Below are 15,751 nucleotides of genomic sequence, written 5' to 3'. Positions count from 1 at the left end.
TCCTTAGGTATGGAGATAGGGGTTTAAAAAGAAAGAATAGGAGAATACATAAATATATGTGGGTGATAGGACAAAAAATTTAGATTATTGAATCTACTCCTTAACTTAAGAAATTTGAGCTTACATAAGACCTTAATTGTTACTCATATATATTTTTTCTACCCTAATATGAGGTATTGTATCCATACAACTAAATTATTATACAGGGTTTGTTTTCAATTCTTTGAAAATACTATTGTAGGTTGTTTAGGATAATTAGTCATACCAAGTAAATTTTAGTTGGTCAATTCTTGGTCATTTCAAATACTACTCTGTTTTTATCACAAGAATATACAGCCTATGTATAACAGATAGATGCGCTTTGATAGATAAGGTAAAGTACTTAGATAAGGTCTTCAAAAACCCCAGAGACTTACAGAATATGGCATTTTAAGATAATTTGTATTATTTTTCAGGATTCTTTGACAATGAGACAGGTACTCCTGACAACTCCCAGCCTGCCTCAAAGAAGGTGATGAACATCAGAGAGCCTGCTTATGGAGATGGCTTCAGATGTGGCAAACCAGCCACTGAGCAGGAATGTCCTCATTCTCTGCCACAGACAGAATTCTAACTGAAATGGGCAAGCTTGGGTACAGGTGGAGTTGACAGCCAAACTCTGCCAAGACAGGGTAAGCAAGTCCTCAATACTGCCTGCTTCACAAATATGTCTGCCAGATATACTAGGCCAGAAGGCTGAAGATGATGCTCCAACATGTCAGAGTTTTGAGTGACTGTTTAGGCAGCAATGTGTCTCTGTCATTTTTTTTTTCATTTTGAGAGCTCTATCCTACACTTCCTGTTTACTCAGATAATTAATTTTATTCCTCCTCAAATCTCTGATGGGGTTGAAGACAGTTTAGTTTATAACTAAGCTTTGTTGTTTAGGAATTAAGATGTTTTTAGGTTGATAGAGAGCTAAGGGGGGGTGGCTTTTTATTAGACTAAAAAAGGGGAATTGTAGAAGAATGCCTTGAGTGGATGTAGCAGTTGTCAATAAAGTTCTGTTTAGCCAATCAGTTGGGCAGAAGGATAGGAAGGGGAAGGCAGGGCTTCCAAGGGAGGTTGGAAGAGCAGGTAGCTGGACAGTTGAAAGTTGGGGAGAGAAGGAAAGAAGCCACCTGAGGAGGATCAGATTGGCAAGTGATTGGAATATATATAGGTTTTGAGCCAAAGGATTAGAGTAGTTTAGTTTAGTTTAGTTTAGTTTAGTAGTAGATTAGCAATTGTTTAGATTCTGCCCAGCATAGTGCCTGCAGCTTTAAAATACACTACAGTTTCACTGTGTGGGTTTTTTGTGCCCATACTGATAAATTAATTGCAATATCTCTGTATGGGATGGGGACTTAAGTAGCTGTTTGTCCTAATACAAGGGTCCTTTTTTGTTGACATTATCAACCCTAGCTTGTTTTAGATTTGAAGGAGTGATACAGATACTTCAGAGCATCTCTATGTACTCTGGACTATAAAATAGAGTATCATCCTCATCTGCTGGGGCATAAGAGGCACACTGAGGCTCTGGGTTGGCTCACAACTAGAGATAATGATGCCTAGGGAAAATGGGAAAGAATTGGTTTTCAAGGAGCAAACTTATAACACTTTGCTGTTGGCATATTTGGGGGGTTTCTTATACTTCTATCTCCCTTCCAACCCTTACTTATCTCTTCCAACCCCCCAACACTCGGTAGGAAAGGAAGGTTAGAGGTGAACGCAACCTTAGACCTCTATGGGCTCCTTTCTGCTGACTGGGGATATAAAATTCCTTGAGGCAAGTCCAATCTTTCTAGACAGAATACCCACCAGTTCAGCAAACAAACAGTAAACCAGCAATCCAGCAATAGTAAACACAGCAGCAGTTCGAACCAGCAGCAGCTTGGAGAGCAGCAACCACTACAGACCTTCTAGGGGCTCCCCCATTTATATGCTTTCCAGAGTCCCCAGAATTAAACTATCATCTGCAGCTGGCAAATGTCTACTCCCCTGCTAGTGCACAAGGCAAATCACAATCACCTGCAGTGAAGCAGTCTCTTATCCTGCCTAGAATTAAAACAGAAGCATAGCCACGTAACATAACTGGCTCTTTAAAGAAACCAAAACTCACACTACACTTTGGGGCAGGAATGGTAGCAAGGCTCATCATGGACGCAAATGAGAACCACTGATTTTCACAGCCTGGAATCCTGTGCAGCAGACACTGCGGCTGAACCAAGACATTGTAGCTCTCAGAATCGTGATCTTAGAGGGTTCTGTCAACAGAACAGGAAGAAATCTTGCCATGATGTGTCAGCAAATGGGAAGACCGATGTCAAAAGTTTAGTGTTGTAACTGGAATGGGTTTTCCCATCTCCTGAAGTGCTAGGTTCACTTAAGAGCTTACATGAATCACCACCTTGGTATTCAAGGGTGCATGCAGGATGGTTAGACTATTCTTGAACCACCAGAATCACAAAACAGTGGCTATGGCTGCCTGATAATTGTGAAGTACAAATGTGTATTTTTGTATGAATAGTGGTGTGTGTGTGTGTGTGTGTGTGTGTGTGTGTGTGTGTGCGTGCGTGCACTTGTGCACATGCACGTGTGTATGAGAGTATGCACACACACACTTTGTATCTATTGGGTAGCATGGTGGATCAAAAGTCAAAAACTGACACCTTGTCTATTTTCTTGTTTTTCTTTGGTTTTGTTTTTTCCTTGTTCCCTGGCTCCATCACTGAACCAGGTAAAGTTTCTGGAAGGCTGTGACACTTCAAAAGCCAAGGCCTGAGAGCATTCCAACAGGTGGTGTTTGGGTTGTCACAACTGCAACAAGAAATTTTCTTTGTAGGGAATACCCGGAACTATTTCCCTGGGCAGAGGCTCTTTCAGGCTCCAATCACACTCTTAGCTTCATCCTGACTCTTTGCATAAATAGAAGTGGCCCATCAATTAAAGAGACCATTCTGTCATCTGGAAGTTTGCTTTACTTCTTTTGATAAGCACAGAGATAAGATAATTTTTAGGAAATGGAACTACATATAATGCTTTAACAAGCATGAAAAAAAGTGTTTTGTGCAATAAATTATACTAGGATTCAAAGCTTATATGCAAGCCTTATACATTCTCTTCCATGTAAATCCTCTACAGTACATTTAATGCTCCCGTGGACAATCAATATAAACAAAATTTTATGAGTTTTGCTTAACTAAAAGTATGTTTTCAGTCATAAGGACTGTTTCTTTAACATTATTATATTAGGAGTATAATTAGGAGATTTATAATTATAATTAGGAGATACTAGCGATAAAGGACAGCACAGATCCCCTTTACCGAGGCTGCTCAATCAAGTCCTGGCTGCCAGTGCACTCTCCCGGGTGATTCCAGTCTATAACCCTGCACTAAGTCTCCTGTATAGAGTGAGCCCACTGCCCCAGACCACCAGGGCTGCAGAAGAACCCATGCAGTGTCAGGGGTCTTAACACTAAGGACTCTGCCCCTCGGAGAGCCATCAGGTCAGAACCTAGGATTTGGTCCAAAGTCAAGTTGCAAAGAAAAAGGAATATGTGGCAAAAAAAAAAAGAGGAAGAGTTGGATATTGGTGGGGACTAAGAAAATCTGAAAGAATAAGAGGTTTGAGTGGGTCAAAGAAGCAGGCCTCCTGCATGGAAATTCAGCATCCATCAGTGATTGCCACCTTGGCATAGGATGCCCAAGTCCAGCTGGTGGGTTTGGTCTGCAGACTGACTTTGTTTTCATTTTCACAGTGCAGCTTCCAATTTACTTGACTTTCATGGTGTTTCCTTCTTCTGGAAAGACAGAAGGGAGAAGAAAGTCTGAGCCAGGCTTTTTATTGCTTTTTACAGTATGATCTTCTGATAACTGATGTTGTATGGTATCGCCTCTTGGGTGAGGTTCTGAAGAAAGACTCTTTTGTTTTCATGTTTACTTTAGGGGATTAATTCTCACATCAAATCTCTATACAATATGCTTTGGGCTTATTCCCTCTGACCTTTCCCCTATCATTTCCCCCACCCTTTTCTTACCTGCTACTTCCTCCCTTTGTTCTTCCACACAGCTTTATATCTATCTTCATATACACATAAATTATTTCATATATATATATATATATATATATATATATATATATATATATATATGTTCCACAAATGAAAGAAAAAAATTTCCTCTTGGACCAACTTAATTCACTAAATATGAGGATTTCTAGTTAAGCACATTCTCCTGAAAATTAACATAAAAATTGTTCAACCTCCCCAGCCAACAGAAGAATGAAAATTAAATGTACACTGAAAGTCCATTTTATATCACCAGAAGGGCAGACAGTAAAAAAGCTAATAACTACAAAGTTGGATGCAGGCAAAAGAGAGCTCTTATACATTGCTGGTGGGAATGCCAGCTTTTTATTTAGGAAAGCCCACATGCCACTTAATGGTTGTGAGATGTGAGGGAGACACATTAAAACAGCTGTATCGATATTAAGACACCATTTGTAAATGGAGTAGATTTAAGAAGATGTGAGACGTAGGAAAACTCATTGCCCCCCAAGATGGAAATCCAAAACAAAACTCTGCTATTTTTCTCTAAGAACAGAGAACTAAGTAACTCAATGGCACTTGATGGCAAGCTAAATATCCTTGTCTTTTCAACTCTCACCACTCCCACCGATCGATAGTGAAACCTATTCTTACCATGTTGCCGAGAATTTTAAGGGGAATTGTTCAAGGGAAAAAAAAAGAGTGTGCCCACACAGGGAACACAGGGGCAAGTTACAACATGGAACAGGAGTTTTCACGGAAGGCGGGATTTTGTTCTATGGAAGGCTAAGGAAAAAAATCTTAGTCTTTGGGATGCCTTAGAGAGAACAGTGGATTTCTATTAGCAAGTAGGTAGAGCTCCAACTCAATCTGGACTAGAGGCAGAGCTTTACCTTCTGGAATCGGGAACAAATCATGGTAGGCTTACTTGACTCCAGGTAATAGTGTGATGGAGACACTTTACAAGGCAGTGGAGCCCAAGCGTGTGGTGATGCTTGAAGGACACCTGAAGACCAACTCCTCTGGGATACTTCCTCTGTGGTGACTGAGTGCTGGAGGGGAACTTTTAAAGAGAGAACACTAAAAGCCAGAGTTGTGTCCACAGTTCAGTAGGCACATCACCCTGCCACAGATTCTATTAATTTCAGAAGAGCTGACTGAAGAGAACTTAGCTCTCAAAGGCTTGTCTCGTCATGCACACAGGGTAGAATGTCAAGATGCAGCCATCTAGAGTTCCTGCTGATTGCTCTAGTGGAGACTTGAACTCTTAACCTGAGAAATCAAAGGCTCAAGGCTATCTCAGCTGGTCAACAGGCTCTGGCTTTCATCTCCACTTAATAACTAGCAAAGATACACCTGCACAGAGGGGATGTGGCAAGGAGAGATGAAAAGGCGCTTGCTTGTAAGAGCACTCTGCAGAAAGACACACAGAAACTGGTCCCATAGTACTGCACCCAGGCAGAGGAGTGACTCCCTTTGGCTTCACTGGACAATAATGGGTTAAAAGCCATGACTTCACAGGAAGGCTTATTTTGATTTTCTCTTTCTTCAGAAAATGTCATTGGTTTTGTGTAGGTTAAAATATTGGGAAGATGATGTTTTTGTTTTGTTTTTTAAACCCCTCCATGGCATTATCATTTAACATATTATAACTAACAAAACCTGACTTCTTGCCTATGTATTTTCCCAAATCCTGTTGAACTTTTTAATGCGTTTTTATCCAGGACCAGACTAAGATAATTCAGAGCATGGTTTAATGTATAGTTATTTATTACTTGTTTGTTTGTTGTTTATTATCACACACACACACACACACACACACACACACACACACACACACTATACTAAGGAAACCAGACTATGATCTATGATGTCAAGATGTGTAATTGTGCATTCACATTTGTGGAAGCCTGAGATCAATACTGGGTTCAAACCCTGTTCGTTCACTTTATCCTTTGAAACAGGACCTGACTGAACCTGGGGTTCACCGAGTGGTGACTCTGGCTGAAGACAAGCTCCTTGGATCTCCCTCTATGTTCTCCGCCTTGTGCCATGAGAGAGGTTGCAAACAGCACACTGGGCTTTTAGGGCATTAGGAATCTGTAGTAAAACCGGTACCCTAAATCACCAGATATTTCACCCAGGGAGTCCAATCTGCAGTCCCTTGGTCACATTTTTTTCTCTAACGTGAAGTGACTTAACAAATTTCCATAAACTATGTTTATTAGAAAACAAAAACTATTCATATTAAATTCTTCACAATTTATGTTCCTCTTATCTAATATTTTATATTTATACTCAACTGAGACACAAAAGAAGACCTGGAAAATATTTCTGGGGTCCTACATTAAGGATATAACTCAGTTCAAGTGGAAAGACTTCCCAAGCCTCCTGAGGTAGCATCTCCTTTTCTATCCACAGCACATGGACTCTTCCACAACATAGCTTGGCTTCACCCTCTGGCCACACAAGGATGTCTCTCTTTCCCACTAGCTTGAGACTGTTATTGTTCCTAGAGTAGAGATTTTGCTTTTATATTTTCATGTTTTTATTTCATTATTTGTGAAGCTTTCTCCTGCGTCTTATGTAGTATTATTATTTTTTTTAATTTATCTCCAGAGTTTTCAGCCAATGAAAAATCTAGGCTCAGGTGCTTAAGTGGTACTGAGGAATTGCTAAACCATTTTTAAAGCACATTATAAAACCTTCATTTAAAATGTATCAACACAAACTCTTTAAATATACAGTAAAGAAAATTTAATTCCAGTCAAACAAATTGAGCGTTCAAAACTTCAGAGCAATATAATAGTTAATTTTATAGTACACCGTAGAAAAGGGGGGAAATTATTCAAATGCAACAGGCTCCCACCAAACTGAAAAATATTTTCCTTAGGTTGTAATTCTAAATTAGGACTTCATCTAAACAAAGCAAGCCTTCTTTCTTACAAAGCCATCCTCTTACTGTCTGAATTAATCTCCAGTAGAAGATGCTTTCAAATATGGCAATCCACACAAGTCTAGTTAAAGAAAGGTTCTAGTCCCATTTGCTACCTGCAGGGGTTTCTGCTTGCCGGGGCCACTAACCTGAGAGTAGTCCCTAGTTACTCAAGCACTCGCTTGTCTTTCTTCTTGTTCTCTACTTCAGAAACAGGAGTGAACACTACAGTTCAACAGAGTATCCATTTCCTCCAAAGAACAACTTCGCGATAAAATAATGAGGCTGACTGGTTTTGCAAAGAGAAACGTTTGGTTGCTTGTTTGTTTGTTTGTTTAAAAGCCTCACAAACAGAATTTGTGGCCAGTGAAGGTTCATACTCAAGCTATAGAATACCAATCTTTCTTTTTCTCAGTGTTGAACTAATTCTAACACATGTACTGCCAATTCCCTGGTGGAACACGCTCTAGTTGCCCATATTGGTAAATGTCTTTATAACAAACACCACATTTTCCTAGTACTCACCACTGAGTAAAACTAATTGCATTAAAACATTATCTTACCTTTGGCTTCTGAAAACCCAAACTGAGAGGACACATAGCTTCAAATTTGTCTGCTCTGTATTAACTGTCCTTACCACTCTTTTCAGAAACATTCACTGTACTCCAACCTCTCTGGGACAGCAGATTCCATCGTGTGAGCTTATAAAGCAGCCGATTCTCCATGTTTCATGTTCTGCCTAAAGCCAACACTCGCCCTTCTTGCCTTCATACTAGTAACATGCTCTTCTTCACCAAGATACTGAAAAAAAAATACATGAGAACACGATGTCCAGAGCCACGTGAGTCTTTAGAGGCAGGACAAGGAGGAGAGGCCCTCTTGATACATTTGGTGCTCATTAATTTGATGGCTCGGTCAAAAAAGAGTTCAAGGACTTTTCCAAGAAAATCAGTGTAATAATGTTTGCTTGGCAATGCAATGCATTCAACACATATATGTTGACTATGAACTATCCCCCATGGGCTCATGTAATAAAGCTTTAGTTCTCAATTGATGGCACTATTTTGAGGGGTTCTGTGTCCAGCACAGCGAGAGTCGTGGCTTTATTACAACTTACCCCATCCTATCTCTATTCTTCCTGTCCCCTATGAAGTGAACAGACTCACGCTGTGCTGCACACTACAGTCAGCAATATATTTTGCTTCTCCGTGGACTAGAATCAGTGGGGTTATAGGCTGAAAATGTCAGAAACCACCACAAGCTAAAATAAAATTTACTTTTTGTCTTAATATGTTACTATCAGTCACTTTGTCACAACGACATAAAACAAATAACTCGAGCTTTTGGAAACCTAAGATAAACAGGATACTATATTCCAACAACCTCTGCAGATTAAAAGTCTTTAGAGTTGTTGAACTTCTGTAGGAATAAAACTAGGTACTCCATGGAGAGAGAGAGAGGAACGCTCCTTCATTGCTGGTGGGAATGCAAACTAGTACAGCCACTTTGGAAATCTATCTGGTGCTATCTCAGAAAACTGGGAATAGGGCTTCCTCAAGACCCAGCTATTCCACTCCTTGGAATATACCCAGAAGATGCTCCAGCACACAACAAGAAAATTTGCTCAACCATGTTCATAGCAGCCTTATTCATAATAGCCAGAACATGGAAACAGCCTAAGTTTCCCTCAGTAGAAGAATGGGTAAAGAAAATGTGGTACATTTACACTATGGAGTACTACTCAGCTATTAAAAACAAGGAATTCCCAAAATTTGTGGACAAATGGATTGAACTAGAAATGATCATAATGAGTGAGTTAACCCAGAGGCAGGAAGACTCAAATGGTATATACTCACTTATATCTGCATACTAGCCCAAGGGGCATGTCCCATGAAAGTCTTCACTAACCAGGAAACTGGGACAGAGGGGAGGACATCCTATTGGGACTCTAGATGAGAGAGGCATGGGAGAATGGCAAAGTTGAAGGATCCAGAGGGTCCTAGAAACCTACAAGAAAAACATTATGATAGGCAGATTTGGGCCCAGGGGTCCCGCTCAAACTATGGCACCAGCCAAGGACAATACAGGCCGTAAACTTCAAACCCCTACTCAGATCTAGCCAATGGACAGGACATTCTCCACAGTTGAGTGGAGAGTGGGGTTTGACTTTCACACGTACTCTGGTGCCTCATATTTGACCAAGTACCCTGGAGGGGGAGACATGGTGGCACTCAGAGGAAGGATAGCAGGCTACCAAGAAGAGATTTGATACCCTATGAGCATATACAGGGGAGAAAGTCCCCCTCAGTCATAGTCATAGGGGAGGGGAGTAAGGGGAAAATGGGAGGGAGGGAGGAATAGGAGGATACAAGGGAGGGATAACCATTGAGATGTAATATGAATAAATTAATAAAAATGTAAAAAAATAAAAATAAATAAAAACTAAGAAGGTGTTGTAACGCTAGGTTTGTACTTCAGGTCATTAAAAAAATTGTATAAAAATGTACAGGCTTATGTTTCTCAGCAACTTTATAGCTGTGCACTCTATACTGTATATTCTACAAAGCTAAGCAGTACACATTATTTCATTATTTTTGCATTTGGGTCCTACCTCTTCTGAAATATGTATTTATCTTATATTTATGTATTTATTATGTATGCATACACATGGATACTGTTCTCATACCACTGATACTACATCCCAACATAAAGTTAAATTAAAGGAATAGAGTTTGACTATCTAAAAAAAAACAAAACAAAAAACAAAAAAAAAAACTAGGTACTCCAATACTGGAAGCAACATAAGCAGTATAATTTACACATACTAAATACTTACACCCCAAACCACATCTTCAAAACATGCATAAGAATATTTGCCTTCTGCAAGGGAAAATTTGAAAGTATTAATAATCAAATAATAGAATGAATTTTCCCAATTTTTTTCTAAATAACTTTATATTAACTCACAAAGCACAATGCCAACCACTCGCACAGCCACCAACACTACAAGCCTTGGTGAACATCTGCAGTTAGAACTCTTTGATGGCTGTTCTGAAGCAATGGAGCTGTAGAAATAAGGCTCCATACTTGCACTAACAATTTCGTAAAGCCACTTTACATTTCTTTAGTTTGAATTTCTTGATTAGATTAAACCATTGCCGCAGCACCTCATTGAAGCCCTCACAGAGCTTGACATCACTCTGGTTCTCATGAGCACACTCCAGAAACTGCTTGATCTCAAGAGAACAAGGCCCACGAGACTGCTGGTGCAGGAACTGGGATCCCTGAGGCTCCTCGTAAGTGACGCCAGGCTTCGTGGGCTCAGCCTTACCTCCTCCATTGAAGCCTCCAGTGACGGCGTGACCCAGGGTGTGTCGAACCACAGAGGTTGCCATCTGGGCCATCAGGCCTGGCTGCCTGGGTGCAGCAGCAGGTGAGTCAACTGCAGATGGTGCAGCTGCTGCTGGAGGCTGAGCTGCAGGTGCTCTTCTGGGAGCAGCCCTCATTTGAGGAGCACAGCTGGCCAGAGGGGCCACCTGGGAGGTGCAGCTTCGGCTTCCACGTAGCATCCTTCTTGCTAGTAACCTCTGTCTTCAGAGCCGACTAACTCAGATTTACCCAAATGTATAGCAATTGTGTGTAATCTGAGGAGTATGGCCAACTCAACAATTAAAGGAATGAGTAAATGAGTGAGTGAATGAATGAATGAATGAATGAATGAAACATTAAGAAAGTGTGAAAGTGTATTGGTGCTAGAATTAAATTACCTGGCTTCTACCCCTACCGTTTACTGGCTTGATATAACCATTTAGATATGCCCACTTTTATAAGCATAAAACATAGGTAATTATCTGTCTCACAAAATCATTCATTATGAAGGTTAAGACAAATTAAGTCACCTTAGCAATCTCTAGTAACTGGTGCACAACAGGACTCAGTGACAGCTAAGATCTATCGAGTGGTTCATGAAGATGGTGTAGTTGTTTGGGGGAAGAGATGAACAGAGATCTTTACCAAGCCTCCTTTGCATTTCTAATACCAGTAGAGAAAACTAAAGTTTATATTTCCAGGTACCAACTGACGGCTGACATTGCTCCTTTGTAGGAACCTCCCTTGAGTGGGGTGGCTGGGCTAACGAAACAGTGAAAGGAAGAAGCAGTAGTTGAGATCGGTCTCTCAGGACATGTGAGCTACATGCCAAAGGCAATTCAAAACCATTTTTTGCAAAGGTTTCTATGCTACCTGAAGTTTGCTGCTGGAGACTGCTGAGGACCCTTAGTGGGCATTGTGTTGGTCCTCCCTGGTGGGCAGAAGGAGGACGTTATCAGAAGGACACTAAAATCAACTGCTGGGGTGACAACTGGGGGACAAATGGAGCATATTTAATAGGGCTGGCAAGAGCTGTGGCCCTGCTGGTGTCTTGCGACAGCCATCATAGTGTGGGTTTGCTCTGTGGGAGCACTATCTTTGAAGGAGCTTTTTAAACTAAGAACCATGTAGCCACTTAGCAGAGACATGGCTGTTTGAGGCATCATAGCATAATATTTGTTATCACCGATATTATGTCCCTGAGACACAGTCCGTACAGCATGTCAGAACCCTGACAGTTTAGGAATCCGCATGCATTATGAAGAATGCCACCTTTCTCATGTTTTCAGTTTCACTGATGGACCCAAAAATATCAGCAAATATTCTTTTTGAAATAATGAAACTTGATTCAGTTAACAGCGCATACATTAAACAAAACTATAATAAAAAAAACAGTCACAGTCTTTCTTGTATTTAGCTATAGTTCTTTATTTGGCTGCTAAGTATCGGGGAGCGTTAGTATTGCTGTCAATTTAATGGAAGGCATTATAGGTTTGAATGGCAACGCAAGAAGCTATAGGTCCATCATCCAACTCTGGGTTTCATGGACTATGGTGATGCTATGTGGCTGCTGCAGACCTTTCAGGTGCTCCCGCTGGGTGAGCTTATTAACAGAGCACTCATTCTGAAAACGCATGAGCTAAACCTAGCAAGCACTTAGCACCAGCGTTCCAAAGCTTCCACACACTGCTTGTCACTTCCTCTTCAGCTTCGTTACTGCAAAATAAAACAATAGATTGATGAAGGTGAGGACAGCTAGAAAAGTACATGGAACACTATGCATGCATGTGTAGATATAGTGTCAAGAGGGAAAATAGTTTCTGCATCAGGCTTTCATCAGGAAACTCAGCAGATCAGCTCTGGTCTCACAACAGCATTGCTGTCTTTCCGAGCTGGTCCAGTCTAAAGAGTGCAATTCCAGTCCCGCCTCCCTGCAGGATCTCATCTGTCTTTGTAGCATTGTCCTCTTCAATCCCTAAAAATTAGTATCTAAAATGAGAAGGGTGAGTGAGCTGGAATTCAACTAAAGTCCAGCTTTCGTATAAATGCACCATGGCATAAAGCAAAAAACAGCAAAGGACTTCTCTCTTGTCTTTCCTTCTGTGTCGATTTTCTTGAACTTATGGTATTGCTATGCAAAAGAAGAGCTATTGCAAAATGTCTCTATTTGTTCACTTCCATTTGTTCCCAGTTGATACAGTGAGACTGTCTGGAACAGATAAGATAACCGTGACTAACGAAGATGGATGTCTGCAGCAGTGAAGTCCAAGTGGGCAAGAGAAAGCATCACAGATGAGATGGGAAGAAATTAATTTCCAAAACACAGTCTGATAGAACACTGTGATACAGTAACAATGGAGGAAATTACTAGCATTTTCTATTTCCAGGTGTTGACTCCTGAATGAGGACGACACAATCCAACACGGCCAGTGGAGAATGAGAGAGGCTAGTTGCTCTTTCATGAACAACCCTTCTGGCTTTACACTAGGTTACATCATGGCCAGGAACAGTGGCCCAAAAGACCTGTGGCTTGGAGTTGGCTCCAAGATGGGCCATAGTCTAAGGGCTCAAGGAAATCTAATTGCATTGTAAAAATCTATACATCTGCATCCTTTATGATGAACGGTATTCAGTAGAATGGTAGAAGGAAGGAAGGAATGCTCGAAGGCGGAGGGGCAGCTCTGTGCAGCACTAAAGGGCTCAGCCATGAACTGCCATTAGCTGTGAGATAAGAACCAGAGCACTATTGCCTGAGATTCTCTGAGGAAATGACTAAATCACAGATCCTTTATATTGCTAATAAATGAAAACTATTATTAATCAAACTTTCCTCAAGGTGTCATCATGTAGTAATTAATATCACAAATGATGTTTAACTCATTGTTTTGCTCACATTTATGAAACGCCATGACTTACATATGCTAAACTGTATGCTAAACAACACATATATATACATATTCATATCTGTATAACATAATATCTTGATGCCCCTTTACAGTGAATGAAATTAAAGTCCAAGAAGATTAAATACCACATGCAAGGCCACGGTATTCCACAGCCAGCCTAAGTTTAATCAGTGTTCCCTCTTGTTTTCATCTTTGGTTTGGTCATGAGTTAGTAGTCTGCCCTTAGTCACTACCACAGCTTATGTGCTGTCATCTGAAAGATGTATACATGTGTTTACATTAAATAAATATTATATACCCCGTGGCCTCTCAGTTCCTTCCCAAACATGGAATGCTGCAGTTCTGTACATGATTAAAGAGGCCGAAATGGTACAAACAGTTCGGCCCATGCTCGCCACCACCCTCAGATGCTGCTGGGAGAACAAAGTCACATTTGGACCACAATTCAGCATCTAGTTAGAAATGATACATGACACCGTGCCAGGTAGAGCCATTGTTTTAGATGCATTCTGAAGTTTCTACATTCTTTTGCCAATCCCAATATAGTTAAAGAGCTAAGCATGAGAGGAAAAAAAGTAAACACGTAGGAAGGATGAAGACAAATAAACAAATCCTTATCTTCAAGCTGACAGTCTGGCACCTCAGACCCAGTGTTTTACTGCCAACTGAACAACACGCTTACTGTGATTTTAAGAAAATATAATAAAGCACTTAATACATTTAAAAACCAAACCATAATTCTGAAAAGAATCTTACTTCAGCTGTTTCTCTCTACCGCTGACTTTGGTTAATAAGTGAATGTCTCCTGTAAAACTTTAAACCAGTGTTGCAGAAAACATTTTCTTTCAAGAATGAGAAATGTAAACAGATTTTTTGCTATCTTTTAATGCAGGTATACATACATTTTCCTGCAAATTAAAGGCAATATTATCTGCATAATTGTTCTTGAAAATATAAAACCAGATTTCATGCTACTTCCAAGAAATACACACATAATAGCAATAAAATTTTCTCCCATTAAGATTATGAGTCATTTGCACATATTTATAACTGTGCACCTTGATATGAAGACAGCAGACACAGTATTACTGTTTATTATCCATAAGCCTATGAAGCATTCAGTAATTTAGGTTTTCTTTCTATATAACAGTGGTTCTCAACCTTCCTAATGTTATGACTCTTTAATGCAGTTCCTCATGTTGTGGTGATCTCCAAGAATAAAATTATTTTGTTGACACTTCATACCTATAATTTTCCTATTGTTTCAAATTGTATTGTAAATACCTGATATTCTCGGAGGTTGCTAACTGACGTTGCATGCTGGAGAATCCAGGTATTATATAACGGACACTAGGAGTTCAGTATTGAATCTGGATTCAAACTTACTGTTCTCTAGAATATCCAAGAATCAAATAGTTATTAAGTTTGGCCTTGCTGCTTTGTTTGTTATTATTGTTTTGAAAATTAGTCTGATGTCAGAACAAAAAAAAAAGAGCCATAAATTCATTGTAGGGCCTGGTTTTCAGGTCTGTAATCCCATAGTGCCAGCTGTCCTGTTCCGGGATCTCCTGCCTGCTTCCTTCACAGCCACTGCAGTACACAGCTTATCTCTCACCTGCTAAGAAGCCTTTGGAGAAAACAGCTCCATATTGTCAGTCTTGCACCTCTCCTATAGTAGACTCACCCGAAGTCTTAGGAAGGACAAACAAACCAGACCTGTTTCTTTTTGTCACCTACTTGAAAGATTCTCTAAGATACCAGTTCTCTGATCTGCCAACAAAATATAAAGACAAATGGAAGTTTAAAAATAAAACTCCCTCAACTATTGAACACAAGGGAACATTATTTCTCTCACCTCCTTTTTCCCTAAGTGTGTATTTTAGAAATATGTCAGCAGTGTTGTCCTTGTTCTTTGAATTGTCTAGAAATTCTTTCAGGAATTAGATGGAAGTTTTGTGAGATCCCAGAAAGTATTTTCTGAGGCTTTAACCAACCATCTTTGCTAAAAGTGAAGATCTCTCTTCTCTCTCCCTCTCTCTCTCTCTCTCTCTCTCTCTCTCTCTCTCTCTCTCTCTCTCTCTCCCCCCCCCCCTCTCTCTCTCTCTGTCCCAGCACTCAGAGTAAAACACCACCTAATGTTTAGCAGGTGCCACCTTCAGTGGGTACCTGGCTCTGTGCTGTGATACTATTTCCTAAAGATGTGTGATTCATTTCTGAGTAAAAATATGATGCAGATGAGTTCCCAAATGAGCAGGTAAACCCTAAGGACAAGCTTTGGGTTGCAAGCAGTACATTCCTGCCTCTTACCTGAGGTCATTTTACCTTGAGAGTGTATATATACCTAATAAACTCTCCTTGGCTCTCTGATAAGAATTCTCCCGGCTTTGTAATCTCCTAATGGATTGCCCATGATGCACATCACATTCCGCTGAGTCAGCGCTGTTCAATAGTTAACATGTGGTCACACAGTCTGT

The 15,751-nt window shown here is 40.3% G+C and overlaps 2 protein-coding genes across 24 annotated transcripts in view; both read right to left on the bottom strand.

The window, feature by feature from the left end:
• Window positions 1-10,094: 10,094 nt before the first annotated feature.
• LOC311581786 (coiled-coil-helix-coiled-coil-helix domain-containing protein 2-like) lies at window positions 10,095-10,579 on the bottom strand (the record flags this gene model as incomplete). Its single annotated transcript, XM_084754329.1, has 1 exon — window positions 10,095-10,579. The coding sequence occupies exon 1, from the start codon at window positions 10,569-10,571 to the stop codon at window positions 10,095-10,097; it is 477 nt and encodes a 158-aa protein (XP_084610455.1). The 5' UTR covers window positions 10,572-10,579.
• Window positions 10,580-11,783: 1,204 nt separating this feature from the next.
• Window positions 11,784-15,751, bottom strand: part of MLIP (muscular LMNA interacting protein) — a 265,468-nt gene continuing 261,500 nt past the window's right edge. For all 23 annotated transcript variants that reach the window (XM_084752855.1, XM_084752868.1, XM_084752848.1 and 20 more), the window contains one exon: window positions 11,784-12,087. In XM_084752855.1, the coding sequence (XP_084608981.1) occupies window positions 12,085-12,087 (3 nt within the window). In that variant the 3' untranslated portion in view covers window positions 11,784-12,084. The remainder of the gene's footprint in view (window positions 12,088-15,751) is intronic.

This window comes from Acomys minous, assembly GCF_964271855.1.
Source record: "Acomys minous genome assembly, chromosome: 13".
In the NCBI taxonomy this organism is placed as follows: Eukaryota; Metazoa; Chordata; class Mammalia; order Rodentia; family Muridae; genus Acomys; species Acomys minous.
Note: the sequence above shows the minus strand (reverse complement) of the source record. Positions and strands in the feature narration are given on the sequence as shown.